Source organism: Benincasa hispida, chromosome 1 (assembly GCF_027475165.1).
Source record: "Benincasa hispida cultivar pf3 chromosome 1, pf3_genome.v1.1, whole genome shotgun sequence".
Lineage (NCBI taxonomy): Eukaryota > Viridiplantae > Streptophyta > Magnoliopsida > Cucurbitales > Cucurbitaceae > Benincasa > Benincasa hispida.
The window spans coordinates 93999569-94016662 of record NC_143478.1 but is presented as its reverse complement, the minus strand read 5'-3'; the positions used below and the strand labels follow the sequence as shown (position 1 = coordinate 94016662).

The 17094-nt window shown below is 36.1% G+C and overlaps 1 protein-coding gene across 1 annotated transcript; it reads right to left on the bottom strand.

The window, feature by feature from the left end:
- Positions 1-161: 161 nt before the first annotated feature.
- Positions 162-1885, bottom strand: LOC120087784 (Putative thiol-disulfide oxidoreductase DCC). Its single transcript, XM_039044687.2, has 5 exons — positions 1588-1885; positions 1369-1426; positions 959-1066; positions 551-643; positions 162-439 (listed from the first exon to the last, which is right to left on the bottom strand). Exons 1-5 carry the CDS (start codon positions 1772-1774, stop codon positions 358-360), a joined length of 528 nt encoding a protein of 175 aa, XP_038900615.1. The 5' UTR covers positions 1775-1885; the 3' UTR covers positions 162-357.
- Between the last annotated feature and the right edge of the window lie 15209 nt (positions 1886-17094).

Here is a 17094-nt window from a genome sequence, read left to right as displayed (position 1 = left end):
ACGGTAGGAAACCCTAGAAGCCTACACAATTACATAAATGCCCCTAGGTTAATAACCCTATTTTCAACAATTTTCAATTTCCTTAGATTTATATTATAGGAGTAACAATTGAAATCCAGACAATACATGTATTTCTGCATTGGAAAACAATTCTACTCAGGTGAATGAAGGAAGAAATATTATACTCAAACGAGATATTAGAAATGTTGTGATGCCAAAGGTTGACCCTGCAAGTCAATTATGCTGGCCATGATATCGGCTCCAATTCCTGATAGTATTAATTACTAAACAAAGATCTTAACTTCTAAATTTCTATTCCCAAGTATTATATACAAATCCTAAGAATACAAGTAAATTCTATATTTCACATGACTCTGAGCGTCCAAATAGTGTATAACGATTATCTGCAATATTGTCGTACACAATATTTCGAACAAACCTGCAATGCAATTAATAATCAGAATTAAAAAGATACGCTCAAACTTGATTTTTTATGTTAAGAGATATGTGGTGCAGGAAAAAGTTTACGTTCTAGTAAGGAATAACTTACAGGGGCACAAACTGGAGAAAAAGTGCAAGCTGAGGAAAGGGTAACTCTAAATATTCCATTATTCTTAGAACAGCTTCAGACTTGATATAAGATCTGCAGTCCAGCATTTAAAATTTAGCATCAACATCTTTAACGGAAAAAAATGGCAGTAGCTGAAGTTGAGAGAATCTTTTTCTCAGTAAAACAGGGGCCCTTTCCTTTCTTTTCCAGGATATCAATAACTTTGAGAAACATATCGTCTTGTAATAATGATTGCTATTTTGGAGAAATCAATTGTCTTGAAATCAATAATGATTGCTATTTTGGAGAAATCAAGAAAGATTAAGAAAAAAAAAGGCCATAGATCATGGATAAGATAGGCAAATCTAGCTCATGAGAAACTTCAAACGAGGAGCTGCATGCATATACCTATCCTTTTCAACAAGTACAACGCTCGAAATATCATCCGGTGCTCTTCCTGACCTTCTTAACAGCTTCTTGCCAGCTTCACTTTGAAGAGCCTCTAATCGTATTCTTCTGTAAATGTCAATGAGAAATCAACAAAGACAGGGAGTAAAGGTTTCAAGGTAATACCAAATTACCAATACTAATTTTAACTTCTCCGTGGAGAACAATGATAGCCCATTTACAGAAACACACAATCTTAAATTTATGGCGGCTGCAAGTTAATCATGGCAATAAGATTATGAAGGTATCAAAGCATATAAAATGGATCCTGAAAATACAATGTCATTCATTATTACTATACGGGGCCTCAAAAATCCGCTCCAAATTTCATTATCTTTCCAAGAATTTATACAGAAAAGAAAAAGAACTACCTATTTCGATCATTAGCACGAACAAATCTCACACCTCCATTGCACAAATTGCACACACCTGAGAGATTAACAAAATCATCGATACTTCACTTTCACCGCAAATCCCAAAAATAAAGAAAACCCACAGACAGCCATCTCACTTGAATTCAATTCTATCAGGAATCAGAGGCTAGCTAATTTAGAAACAACAGCAATCAAAATACTAAAAGAAGCCAGTACCGTCAAATAGCATAATTGGTCTCGTATCTTTCTCGAAGAAATCGGAAGTTGCTTCGACCCAATCTATTGTTTCGTCTTTGGTTGTCGGAGATAAAGAGGCGGAAGAAATTGTATGCGGTGGTCTAGCTTTCGCTAGAGACGGCGGGACAAAACGAGCCGGAATTCCGCCGGAAAGTGGAAGCGCCATTGGAGCCAGTGGCAGTTGCAGATTGGCTTCTCCTCCACTAATTTGAAGGAAATTTTTAAGATATTTTGAAAACTATAAAATTGAAAAGACATAACGTTAAATTTAACCTTGTTGGCGATAATTAGGGGAAAGACCTAAATGTAGATAGCAACTTTGAGGGCATTATTGTGATTTCACAGTATTTTGATTCTATTTGAGCTGCGTGGGATTTCATTGTCCACCTGAGCTTGTGGAATCGACTATGCCAATTTTACAAAAGATATAATTTAATTTAATGCTAATAAAAATTATTAAAATATATTCTTTTTCATTTTTCTTTTTGATCATTATGTTATTAAAATATTCTTTTTTAAACAAAACAGAGTATTAAAGTATTTTATCGGTATATTATTTAGTTAAACTATCCATATATTGTTGAATTAAAGAAGAAAAAAAAACAAGCTTTGAATATGAAATTTATTTATACTAGAGCACATACTTCCTATATGTAAACCCTAGAACCTATTTTCCTAAATAGTATAGCTTGATGTGATTGAAGTTTAATGTTTATGGTTGTTAACTTAATTGCATATATGTTGTGAATGTTGTTATTATGTAGAAGTAACAAGATGAAGAAATTTTAAGTGTTAGGCGAGGAGGCTCTCGGGTGGCTTGGAAGACTACCAACACTTAGTGAAAATCTTGGGAAGTGTATGTAAAGAGAACCTAGGCATGGAGTAGGCTAAGGAAGAAAATTTCCTAAGGAAGAAAATTTCCTAAGTGTCAGAAAACCAAGAGGAAAAGGAGTTAGGCCAAGAAGTGAAGGAATTTTCAAAGTATAGGAGTTAAAACTCACAGGTGGAATAAGAAGTCTCGACACTTAGTGAGGTGGTAGGCTTGAGGAGTTAAAGTCATGCCATTAATTTAAGGGCTCAAGTGGAAAGAATTGTTAAGTGTAGTAAGAGGCATGCGTTCGAGGTCCTATGTTAGAGGTTAGTTGGGTTATCGAGTGTTGGTGATGGCTGAGACTAGCAAGAGTCATATATTGGCCTCAATAGAGGTTAGTTTGGACGAAGAGGGATGACATACGAGCAGTTGAGTGCCCAAGGTGAGCGCTTAAAGGGCACAAAAGCAAGGTGCTAGGCATGGGCTGTAGAGTGTGCATTGGCCTTGAGAACTAGATGTTAGAGGCTAAGTGTGGGCTGCTTGAAGGCGTAGGTGTTGGCCTTGGTAAGAAACTTAGCATTGGAGGAGTGTCAAGCGTTGATGTATGGAGGTTAATTTGGACTAGGTTGGACAGAAAAGGTGTGAAAAGGGCGCCTAAGATAAGGTGATGAATGCATTACTATGAGCATGCGTTGGCCGATGAAGGGATGGAGAGGACGCTAGCCCTATGTGTTGAAATGAAGGTGAAGAACTTAGCTTCATTCAGTTAGTGGGCTAAGTAGCGTCACTAAAGGCCTTAAGCATTGGTTAGTGGCCTAAGTGTCACTAAATTAGACCCCTTAGTCATGCAAGGCTTGCTATAAAATGAATTGTGAAGAAGGACTCTGTTTGCCTAATTCACTCGTGCTTAAGGGAAGGAATTGTTGCCAAATTGTACATCAATCAATGTTGAAGAAGACCCAAGGCTGCCAAGAAGAAATTCGCACGAATTGGTGTCAAAATTTGAAGAATATGAAGAATGTTCCAAGTTTCTTGATCACTCGAGCAAGCTGGAAATACTAGAAAATTCTAAGCTCATCAAGCAGAATTGGAAGCCTAAATTTTAAGATAAGGGAGTTAAGATGTTAGGAAGAAGCTCTTAGAAGGAAATTTTGTGAGATAATGTATGGAATTTAAGTTATAAAAGCTGGGAGTTAAATATGAAAATTGTGTGGATGAATAAACAAGCAGCTGCAACCAAGGGATAAGTAAGTAGTTGGCCTAGGCGGGCATACGCGTGAGCGTGTGTAAGCATTTGATGAGTGTACACGCGAGGTGAAGCGTGAGGGCATGTAGTGAAAGGGTGCCATCACCAAGAGCATAATAAGTATAGCGTCCTACAGGTGCCCAATGCCTAGGTGAAGTGTGTGTATCCTAATGCCTACCTGAACGCCTATGCGTACGTGCCCTGTGCCCAACCAACTAAGTTGCAAGCCGAACGACTAAGTGTTGGATGGTGTCTTAGTAAGTTGTAAGGAAATTGTAAGTGAAATTTTAAGCTTGAATATTAGAGTTAAGCTAAAAAAAAGAAGCCAGTGATGTTAACCAAAGGTACTTATTTATGTCACAGGGCAAACACAAGTAGGAAAAGCCTATAATCCTTGGAGGAATAGCACAAGATAGTGAGTGATAGTTTTAATAAGGGTTTACCTTAATTTAATTTCCATGATTTATATTACATGTTTTCTATGATGGTCCCAACACATGATTACTTAAAGTACAATGTGTTTACATGTTATAACATGATTTCAAACACATGCTTTGACATAAGAGACCCTATATTGTTTGGACGAATGGTCCTTTTATTTAAAGGTTAGAGTTTTAAGTAAAATGAAGCCATAGGAAATCAAACACGAGGATCTCCATGAGCAGCGGAAGGGATCGTTCCAAATTCCATTCAGATTGAATATAAACAATTACGGTCCAAGAACGGAAACTAATAGGTCATGCATCAACAGAAATTACGGCATGTTATACGATGATACAAGGGATAGAGGATGCATACCTTTGAAGAACCATTCTTCAAGAATCCCTCGAACAGTCTATAATGCATCCAACAAAGCACTCAAACGCAACGACCAAAACACCACGACCACGAACACAATGAACAAAACCAACAGCTCCTCGAACCCAATCGAGTCCAACTCGATTCACGAACTGAGTAAAGACACTACCCACAAGTGGTTACCTTGGTATTCTCCGTGTGAGAATCCAGGGTTGTGGGCTCTGTATGATTTTGGCTTGAGGAAGAGACTGGAGGTATACAATCGAGTAGACGATCGAACAAGTGGGAGATAAAAAGTTGGACTATCGTATAGACGATGTGCTCAATCGTTTAGTAAACTGAAGCCTATTGCATAGACTTTATTACTCAATCGTGTAGCTACGATCAACTGAGTGACTATCGTATAGTCAACTCTACACGATCGTTTAGTCTCTCAACAACTATCGCTTAGTGAAACTCTTTCACTTGATAGCTTGTCTCCGTGAATACTTTTTGAATGAAATAACTTCTAAATTTAGGAAAACAATTTTCCTTTTATCTCACGATTACCATAAAACTACTAACAATCGGTTATTAGAGAAAAAGAAATTAATTATCAAATAATAAATATAAATAAATATGATGACCAACTTATCATATTATATTTATAACCTATAGTTTTAATATTTCATCATATGAAATATATAACCATAGCTTTTTTTCTATTTTATGGTACTTAATGTAAATCATATTTACATTAATTCCTCCACTTGATGTATCTCATTCATCACACCAATTATATCATATATAATAGAATTTCCTCTTATTAATTTCAACACTTCAAACTAACCGTAAAATATGATTCTCAACTTGAACCCATTGAGCTACCAAGGGGATCTTATAGACCTGTAGCTTGAAGCTTCAACGGTACATGAATAACTAACTAAACTCTTTAGTCACGAGATCTACCATTTGTTAACTGTCAGGCACTTCATTAAAGACCGATAGCTACACTCTTCACACTACAAATATATTTATGTGTCCATATAACCAATCAACAGTGTGATAACCCTTCACAGATCGCTCGTAAGTGCAGTTGGGCCAATTTACTATTTTGCCCCTATAGTTACATATAACTCCTTAAGTACCATTGATTCCTCTAATGAACAATAAATCATAATCCTATTATGACTAGGTCCTCTCTTCCAAAGAGATGATGTGTCCACTATGTTCAAGACCCGGAATCAACCTTTAATGGAGCAATCTATCTACTTACCCCTGCTTTGGGGAAGGAGTGAGTTTCGTTTTGTGTAACTGAGTTCCCAGCTCCCCAATAAGACAAATCCCCAAAAAGGTAGGCTTGTTGAGTTGACAATCTGGCCACTCTCACCCATACTAATCAAAGGATCGCCCTCATAAGCAAGAGTTCCCAAAACACTAAGGATTAAGGTCATGTCATCTATGGTTGTTTTAGTGAGATGTAAGTCTCAATTATCAATAGTGTTATATAAAGAGACGAATCATCTCGTGGTCTAGTCTTATACAAACTTTTTATATAGGACACCTTCTATCGCATGTCTCCACATGAATGGTCAAGATCAGACCATTTGTAATAGTTCACAATACTTGTAAACCTCTACAAAGCGGACCATATTCATAGTGTCACCAGGATAAGGTATCCCTCCTTTATCCTTATACTACAAACTTTTTACGTTATTACTTAAGGCATGATCCACTTGTATATCTCATATACATGCTTAAGTTTACATGAAATAACCACGGATCTTTGTTTATTGGATATGAGTAAATGCAAATAAAATAAATCATATTTTATTAATAACAATGTGTACTAACTATTTAAAAATTACGAGACTCTAGGAAAATTAAGACACCAATCCCAACAGAAGCATGCATCTCAAATTGGGATTGATGTCCTAATTCTCCCGGAGTCTCATAATTTGTAATCTATACACATTGTTATGAATAAAATAAGAGTTATTTTATTTGACATTTACTCATATCCAATAAATAAAGCTCCGTGGTTATTGTATGTAAACTTAAGCATGTATATGAGATATACAAGTGGATCATGCCTTAAGTGAGAAGCTAAAAAGGTCTGTAATATAAGGATTAAGGAGGGATACTTGATCTTAGTGACACTATGGATATGACCCGCTTTGTAGGGGTTTGCAAGTGTTGTAAACTACTACAAATGGTAGATCCTGACCATTCATGTGGAGGCATGCGAGTGAGGGTGTCCTATACAAAGGGTTGTATAAGACCAGACCATGAGATGACTAGTCTCTGTATGCAACGCCGTTGATACTAGAGACTTACATCTCTTTTAAACGACCATAGGTGACATGACCTCAATCCTGAGTGTTTTTGGAACTTCTGTCTTTGAGGGCGGTCCTTTGACTAGTATGGGTAAGAGTGGCCAGATTGCCAACTCAACGTGCCTACCTTTTTGGGAACTTGTCTGATTTGGGAGTTGGGAACTCAATTATACGAGATGAAATTTACTTCTTTCCTAAAGCAGGGGTAAATAGATAGATTGCTCCCTTAAGGGCTGATTTCGGATCTTGAACATAATGGCCACAACTTCTCTTTGGAAGAGAGAACCCAGTCATAGTAGGACTATGACTTATGTTCATTAGAGAGATCAATGGTACTTAAGGAGTTAGATGTAACTACAGGGGCATTACGATTATTGGCCCAACTGTACTTACGAGCGATCTGTGAAGGTTTATCGCATTGTTGATTGGTTGATATGGACACATAATATATCTGTAATAAGAAGAGTTCAACTGTCGATCTTTAATGGAGTGTCTGGCAGTTAACAGATGGTGGAACCCGTGACTAAAGAGTTTAGTCAATTATTCACATAAAGTTGGAGCTTCGAGCTACAGGTTCATAAAGTCCCCTTGGTAGCTCAATGGATTCAAGTTGAGAATCAGTTCTTGGTGTTGATTTGAAATATTCAAATTGACAAGAGGTAATTCGATTATATATGATATGATCGGTATGATGTATGAAATACATCAAGTGGAGGATTAATGTAAACTAAGGCATACCCCAGTACCATCTCCCACTTGCCCTAGATAAGATGTCGCATGTCCCACAGACCTAGACTCTCCAGGTGACCTCGAACACTTTAGCCTTGAAAGCCTCTGTAAATGGATCAACAATGATGTGCTCTTATGTGATCTTCGTGACTATCACATCACCGCGATGCACAATCTCCCTGATCAAGTGGTATTTCCACTCTTATGCTTACCGCGACGATGACTCTGAGGCTCCTTCGAATTTGCCACAGTCCAACTGTTATCACAATAAATAGTAATCGACAAATCTATATTTGAAACAACTTCCAAATCTGAAAGGAATTTCCTCAGTCGAATAGTCTCATTAGCTGCTTCACAAGCATCTATGTATTCGGCTTCCATAGCATCCTTGCTTGATGCTTCGCCACACTACAGCTCCTCCATTCAGAGTGAACACTAACCTCGATGTCGATTTACGAGAATCTCTATCGGTCTAAAAGTCAGAGTCTATGTATTCTGTAAGGATCATATCTTTATCTTCATACACGAGCATGTAATCCCTCGTTCTCCGAAGATACTTGAGGATCGTCTTGACCACAGTTTAGTGATTAAATCTTGGATTGGACTGATAACAACTGACAATCCCTACTGTATAGCAAATGTCGGGTCTAGTACACAACATTGTATACATTAAGCTTCCAACAGCTAAAGCATAGGGAATTCATCTCATCTCCTCAACTTCTTGAGGTGTCTTAGGACATTAATCCTTAGACAAAATGATTCCATTCCTGAAGTGTAACAAACCCTTTTTGGAATTCTGCATCCTGTACCTGATCAACATTTAATCGATGTACGATGCCTGAGACAAGGCTAACCTTTTGTTCTTACCATCCCGAATGATCTAGATCCCTAGAACATACTGTAGTCCTACCCAATGAGTAAGATATCCTCTACGTATAACACTAGGAAAACTATTGAACTGTTGATGATTTTCTTGTAAACATAAAGTTCATCAACGTTTTGATCAAATCCATAAGATTTGATCGAGAAGCTTGTTTTAGTCCATAAATGGACTGATTAAGTTGCAAAGTTTTTGCTCTTCACCTTGGATTATGAATCCTTCTAGTTGTTGCATAAAGATGGTCTCCTGAAGATTGCCATTTAGAAAGGCATCTTCTAGTCATAATATGTGGCAATGGACATGAGTATTTGGATAGACTTTAACATGACAACAAGTGAGAAAGTCTCTTCATAGTCAATTTCCTCAACCTAGGTATAACCCTTTGCCACTAGTCTAGCCTTAAAGGTTTGCAGTTTCCCATTTGCACCCATTTTCATCTTGTAGATCCACTTGCAACCTATAGGTTTTACCCCATCAGGTTGATCTACAAGATCTCAAACTGAATTGAAGTACATAGACTCCATTTCGAGATTTATAGATTTGATCCATTCATCTTTGTCTACATCCTTCATTGCTTTCTTATATAACAATGGATCCTCAACATCACCATCAAATATGATGGTTAGAGTTTCTGTTAAACCCATATAACAAACAGACGAGTTCAAAATCCTTCTACTACATCGAGGTTACCTCAATGGTCGAGGTGCATGTGACCTACTAGATGAACCGACATCTACAACTCTTGTTGATGTACTTGGCTCTTCAACAACTCTTGTTGATGTACTTGGCTCTTCAACAACTCTTGTTGAAGGTTTAGTAGTTTCACTGGAAAGTTCATTCAGTACTATTTTACTAAGTGATTTGTGCTCCCTGATGTCGTTTTCTTCTAAAAAAGTAGTGTTTATCGACACAAACACTTTATTATCTTTTGAAGCATAGAAGTAACCACCTCTTCTTCCTTTAGGGTAGCCTACAAATAGACATAATTTTGAACGAGGTCCCAATTTCTTAGGATTAGCCTCAAGCACATATGTTGGGCAACCTTAGATCCTGAAACGACGTAAACTACCATTACGGTCATTCAATAATTCCAAAGGCATTTCAGAAACACTCTTGAATGGAGCACAATTAAAAATATAGGATGCAGTCTGTATTGCATATCTCCAAAATGAGCCAGAAGGGAGCATAACTCATCATAGACCAAGTCATGTCGAACAAGGTTCAGTTTCTCCTTTCTGATACACCATTCTACTAAGGTGAACCGGGTGTCGAGAGTTGGGATACAATTCCATGCTCCATCAAATAGTCCTAAAATTTTAAATACATATACTCTCCACCTCAATCAGATTGAAGTGTCTTTATTGTTTTACTTAGTGTATTTTCAACTTCAGCCTTATACTCTTTGAGCTTTTCAAACGCTTCATACTTTTGTTGCATTAAGTAAACAAACCCGTACCTTGAATAATAATTTGTAAAGGTGATGAAATATTCAAAGAATCCTCTAATATTCCTCTTACGTTAACATTCATGGGACCACAGAGATTTGAATGTACAAGTTCTAAGAGTTCTTTGGCTCTGTGACCTTTTCCAGTAAAAGGTCTCTTAGTCATTTTGTCTTCAAAACATGACTCATATATTGGTAGAGAATTTTCTTCTAACTCACTTAGATGTCCATTCTTAACCAACCTCTCAATGATATTGAGATTTATGTGATCTAACCTTAGGTTCCAAAGATGGGCATTCTCTTTAGAAGAAACCTTTTGTCTTTTGTTTTGAGTAACCACAGTTCTAAATAATTTAGGATTAAGGAGGGCCTTTGATGCTAATAGCCTTAGCACATAAAGATTAATCTCTAACTTTGTAGAACAAATCTCAACACCATTTTTGTAAATAAATGTTTTATTCACATTAAAATTCAAAATGTATGATTGCAATAAGCATTTTACACAAATCAAGTCCTTTTAAAACCAGAATCTACATAAATATTTTCTAATAAAAGGTAAGATTTCTATAAACAAAGTTAGAGTCCTACTATTGCCATAGCTGAGACGATGTGCCCAGCTCCTACCCGCATCGTCATCTCACCAATTTTCAATTGTTGCCAGGAACTAATTCCCTTAAATGAAGAACAAACATGGTTACTAGCGCCTGAATCAATTATCCAGACGGAATTATCATTCTCCATTAAATAAGTTTCCAACACACATTTACCTTGTTTAGACTTCTTTTCTGCCAAATATTTGGGACAATTCCTCTTCCAGGGTTCCTCTTGGTTGCAATGAAAACAAATTCCCTTTGCAGCCTTAGTCTTCTTGCCCTTTTGAGCAGCAACGGGATTAACTTTCCCCTGACTTCCCTTTTTTCTTCTACTTTTTTGTGTTGGAGGAAGAATGTCCACACTTTGTTCCAGAGGTTGAACCTCTATAGAAATTTTTGGAGGATGAAGCAACATTTACCGCATCCTTTTATTCCTTGACTTTCATCAAGGATTGGTATGTTTGCAGCTTATTAAGCAGAGTGGTCAGGTTATAGTCAAGCTTGTTCATAACAACGTTGCTACAGAACTATAGGAAACTTTCAGGCAAAGTTTCCGAGATGAAGCTAACTTGAATGGTCTCATCAATGACAGCTCGTTCATCTTTGCCACGTTGAAGTGGATCATCATGTTCAAAACATGTTCACAAACTAATGTCCCTTCTTTCAACCAGGCATTAAAGATATACTTGAGAGCATCATGCTTGAGTTGTGAGGAATGTTGTCCAAACATTCCCCTCAAGGACTCCACGATCTCACGGGCCATGAGCATGGATTCATGCTTCTTGGCTAAAATTTCAGATAAGCTGGCGTGGATATACACTCGGGCCTTTTCATTCACTTTGACCCTTCGCTCATATGCCTCCCGAACATTTCAGGTTGCATTGGCAGTTGGGATTTGAGGACACTTCTCAACTAGGACGAATCACAAGTCATCGATAATGAGTACATTATTAATAGTATTTTTCCAGCTTGTATAGTTATACAGTTTAACTTATCAGCGAAAAGTAGGTTTAAAGTAGCGCTCATCATTAATGAAATTACGGAAACCATACAATTTTTTTTATATTAGTTATTTGACGCATTACCCAAATAAACAACCAATAAATTTAGCAAAAATCTAGTGTACCCTATGTGACATCTATTTTGCAATGATGTTTCATGGGGAAGCCATCGTAGGGTGATCAATTACCTCTTCAATGAATTGAGATAATCTCAACTAATAATTACACCGGAATAACTCTTTTTCCTATAATTATTAGTCACCACTGTTTGGTCTAGAAAATCTTAACTTGCGTAACATTTTCTTATAAGTGTAACCCCTCATTTTAGATTGTAGAGTTCTGTTTCAATGAGCCAACCGTAAGGAAAAATCAATTGGGGCAAAAACTAAAGCAACCCTATCCATTTCTGGAGTTTGAGTAAAAAATCATGCAAATGCCATCCGTAGGGGACACAAGCAAAGGTGTCTCGAGGCCTAGCATGAAAGTTTACTTCAAACTAATGAAGGAGATTGTGGGATGTATTGATACACTTCCTTCTCCCACTTACTATAAACATTCTCTCCGTTCACCTTATTATTGACCTATGCAAACATCGCCCGTAGGGGGACACAAGCAAAGGTGCCTCGAGGTCGAGTATAGATATCACGATGTGAACTTTTAGAGAGAACATGAAAGGAAAAATGAAGAGTTCTGTCTCAATGAGCCAACCGTAAGGAAAAATCGATTGGGGCAAAAACTAAAGCAACCCTATCCATTTCTGGAGTTTGAGTAAAAAATCATGCGAATGCCATCCGTAGGGGACACAAGCAAAGGTGTCTCGAAGCCTAGCATGAAAGTTTACTTCAAAATAATGAAGGAGATTGTGGGATGTGTTGATACACTTCCTTCTCCCACTTACTATAAACATTCTCTCCGTTCACCTTATTATTGACCTATGCAAACATCGCCCGTAGAGGGACACAAGCAAAGGTGCCTCGAGGTCGAGTATAGATATCACGATATGAACTTTTAGGGAGAAACATGAAAGGAAAAATGAAGTATCATATACCCCATTTTCCTCCCACTTAGTGTTTTACTTAGGGTTGATTAACTTAGAAAATTCAGCTAATTAAGTTTATTAAGTGTTTTTTAACTTTTTCTAAAGTAATATTTACGTTGGATAGTTTAACAATGTTGATTATTGTTCATTAAACACTTCAACAAAATTTAATCATTCATTGCATGCTTGCAACAAATCTATCTAATTCACCTTTCGAGTCAGTTTTTAGGTAGAGGTGTTCCGTTTCTGTTAGCTTAAATATCCAGCCTAGACAAAATTGTCCTTAGACAGATACATTTCTTACAAATTTAATCTTTTATTCCAAATCAATTTAATCCTATTCAATTGAATTAAAAGATTAAGCCTATTTCAAATTGAATTAGAAAATTATTAAACATAGGTCTAATATGAAATCAATTTTAAACTATTTAAAACGATTTAACCTATGTTAGCATACAATTCCTATTACATTACATTACATACATAGCAATTATATATAAAAGTAATGAAAAAAATATATGTATCCATACATCTAAACTATATATTATAACAATTATGATATAAATGATGCATGAACATGCTTAATTTATCATATAATCTTATAATATAATATTTATATTGAAAAAAAACGATGCATGAATATATGTATATCCCATGGTGGGATTTTTCCTTATGACATACATTATTGACATATATTAAAATAAAATAATCATACATCAAATGCATAAATATAAAAGCATCAATTTGGACTGGGATTGGCTTCCTAAACCTTTAATTATATGAATATAACTATTATATTAATTTAATTAAACAAAAACAATTAAAAACTAAATTATTACAAAAAAAACTGAAGAAAACCGTTTGAATCGAACCGCCAGGGAGCCAAGCCACCAAATCAGAAGTTGAAACATGTGCGCCTCTTCAGAGTCGGAGCGTCACAATGCTTTTCGCCAGCATTGTGGTGTTGGCATCCTTTCAGTGCTTATCGTCATGCTACTCGCAACATCGTGATGCTCTACATAGTGTTGCAACACTATGGCTAGAGCATTGTGATGCTAAGACTTCTACCTTACAGCATTAGGCCAGTGTTGCAATGCTGAAACCGATGCTGTAAGGCAGAATACTTGCAGTTCTTTGCTCCATTCTTGCTCCATTTTCCACCAAATCGAAGTTAAAACTTGATCACGATCGACACAGACATCAAATACAGATTCGATAGCAAACAAATATGCCCAAAACAACAGGCCCTTTACATATTGAATCAAAATTGAACGACAGAAACTCTAAAACCAATCTCGAAAACATCCAAACGAGTAAACCACATTCAACATACATCTATGCAGAATCAAAATCCCACCATCATTATGTATTTCATTCGACCATCATTATGTATTTCATTCGAAAATTAAAAAATAGGACAAATATACTTGCTCTATTACTAATTGAAAGGATACGTGAGCACTCGTAGCGAAAACGGTCATGTCCTAGTTCTAATTTTGCAGAACATACAGAAAAACATGTAGGACGAATACAGGATATACATAACCTAATAAATATGCTTTTGTATAGAAATTAAAGAAGAAATAGAGATCCGAAAATCACATGCCATTGAAGAATAATCTCTTCACGGTTCCTCTCCAAATTCTAGAACACAATGAACTCTTCGATCACTAACGCCCAAAAACACAGCAGCAAATTTCCAATCAATTGCCACCACTACGTGGAGACCTTGGTATTCTCGGAGGGTAGAGAATCATTGAGAGTTTGTGGGTTTCAAGAATAATTTTGGTAGGGGAAGAATTTCTTGATATTTTAGAGCAAAATCACAACAATAACTCTACTAAAAGTTTGTACATTTTGTAAAAGGAAGATGAAGATGAAAAAAAACTCAACCTTTCCTCGTCCATATGTTAAATGAAGAGAAACTAATGGGGGGAGTTATCAAATAACTCTCTCCTTAATAATTTGATTATTAAATTAAATAGAACTTTAATTTAATTATATATATATATATATATCATATATCATATATCAAATACAACACATAACCTATAGTTCATATTATATCATATATAATATATCCTATAGTTTATTATTCTCTCGTTAACCTATGAATCAAATTCATATTGATATTTGAATCATATTCAAGTATTTATTTTTCTCTCAAATAAAACTTTATATTATAATGTATCATATACATTATATTAACTATATCTCATATAATTTTACATTTGTTTATAGGAAACAAACAAGTATATTCATCAGAAAAGAAAAAGACAGCCTTAGGGCAAGGGGTAGAGGGAAACCCTTCCCGAAAGACTAATATAAGAGGGCCTTCCGATTATTTATAATCATTGAAAGGTCGTAATTACAAAATAATTTTGTGTAATTAGTGCACCACCAAGAGGTCGTATGTTGAACAAAAGCCCAAAAAGAATCAAAATAAGAGAAAACCTACCTTCAAGAATTATGTTATTTCTTTCATTCCAAAGACACCAAAGAAGATCTTGAGTGGCACATCTCCAAAGAATCTTCTCTTTACCACTAAAAGCATGGTTGACAAGACCTTCTAGAAGCTAGACATCAACCTTTTTCAGAAGATAGCAAGTCTACCCAAAAATGCTAAAGACATTGGACCACCCTTTGGAGGCAAAATCACAATGTAAGAAAAGATGGTCCAAAGACTCCTCTTCTCTCATACAGAGGCTACAGATAGAGGGGGAGAGAGAGCTCATCGTAAGCTTCCTTTAAAATTCTCATGAGTATTGAGACTTCTATATGCAAGAGACCAAAGGAAGAATCTCACTTTTTTTAGAATTTTCAACTTCCACACATGATTAACCAATGGAAAAGTGTTGTGGGGAAGGTGTTTCGTCATCATTAAAAAAGGTAGCCTTAGTTGTAAACTTCCTAGAAACATCGATCTTCCACTGAAGTCTGTCAATGCCCCCTTGCGGAATCCAAGAGTGAAGGACCTATAAGAGCGCAACTACATCATCTAACTCTCTATAGAAAATGTTCCTTCTGAGGCCCAAATGCCTCGATTGATTTGAGGCACACCAGCAATCCGCCACCATCACCTCCTTCTTATAAGACAGGGCATAAATATTGGGAAACTTGAGAGCAAGGGGTTGACGATCACATCGATTACCTTCCCAAAAGCTAAAAGCTTTGCCATCTCCCAAGACAAAGTCAGTAAAGTACTTAAATTGATATTTATGTTTAAAATACTAGCCCAAAGTCTGTAAATTCTACCTTTTTTAAGAGGCTTGGTGAACCAGCCCTGATCCTCATTCCTATAAATAGCAACAATCACACGTCTCTAAAGGGCGTTTGAAAAAAGGAGCCAATCCTGAGGCCATCATATATAGTAGGTATTGGGGTGTATGCCCTAAAGCCTCGTAGTTTTATATTAGTTGAAATAATGGTTGATTAATTTTATATTACTTGTGCAATAATCCATTAACCTAAAATCCAAGGTTATCTAATGTAACTTAACATGTATGTGAAAACATACAGGTGGATCATGTTTAAGTGATAACCTAAATGGTCTGTAGTATATGGATAAGGTTGGGTGTCCTATCCTAGTAATACTACTGATACGGCCCGCTTTGTAGTTGTTACAATTATTGTAAAGTACTACAAATGATCTGATCCTGGTTATTCTTACGGAGACATGTGAGCGGGGATATCTTATACAAAAGAGTTTGTATAAAGACCGGACCATGAAATGTTAAGTCTCTCTTTATACGCCGTTGCTTGAAGATACTTATATTTCACGAGGATAACCATAGGTGACTTGACCTTAATCCTGAGTGAGTTGTGAACTCGTGCCTATAAGAGCGATCCTTTGATTTGTATGGGTGAGAATGGCCAGATTCGCCAACTCAATAAGTCTATCATTTTGGGGATTCGTCTGATTTGGGAGCTGGAAACACAGTTATACAAGAAGGAATTCATTCCTTCCCTATAGTTAGGGTAAAAAGATAAATTGCTCCCTTAAGGGCTGATTTCGGGGATTGAACAATGAGGCACCTCAATCTCTCCTAGCCCGAGAGGGGTTCGGTCATAGTTGAACTATGACTAATTGTTCATTAGAGGGATCAATGGTACTTAAGGAGTTAGATGTAATTATAGGGGGAAACGGTAATTTGACCTAACTATACTTACGAGCAATTTATGAAGGGTCAATGTGTTATTAATTGGTTATATCCAATGAACACATAAGTATATCTATAGTGCGAAGAGTTCAACTGTCGATCTTTAGTGGAGTGACCGATAGTTAATGAATGCTGATTAATTTGATTAAAAGAGTTTAATCAATTAATCTCATATCACTGGAGCTTCAATCTATAGGTCCATAACGTCCCCTCGTGAGCTCAGTGAGGACTGATGAGAATCAAATTAATTTTGATTTAATTTGAATTGTTCAAATTAATTAAAGGAAATTAATTATATAAGATACAATTAAATAGTGTACATTGATATATTATATAATTTTATGCGAGAAATAAATATTTGAATATGATTCAAATATTAATTCTATGAATATTATTCATATAAAATCTATATGTTAAAATTTAATGTGAATATGATTCATATTAAATTTATATAATTTTATGAGAAAAAT

Excerpts from the sequence above, each read along its gene's own strand:
- LOC120087784 (XM_039044687.2), bottom strand. The coding sequence starts at position 1,774 with ATGGCGCTTCCACTTTCCGGCGGAATTCCGGCTCGTTTTGTCCCGCCG. Across the intron at positions 1,067-1,368 it reads CGTGCTAATGATCGAAATAG|AAGAATACGATTAGAGGCTC; the intron begins GTAGTTCTTTTT and ends TGACATTTACAG. Across the intron at positions 440-550 it reads TTTCTCCAGTTTGTGCCCCT|GTTTGTTCGAAATATTGTGT; the intron begins GTAAGTTATTCC and ends ATTGCATTGCAG.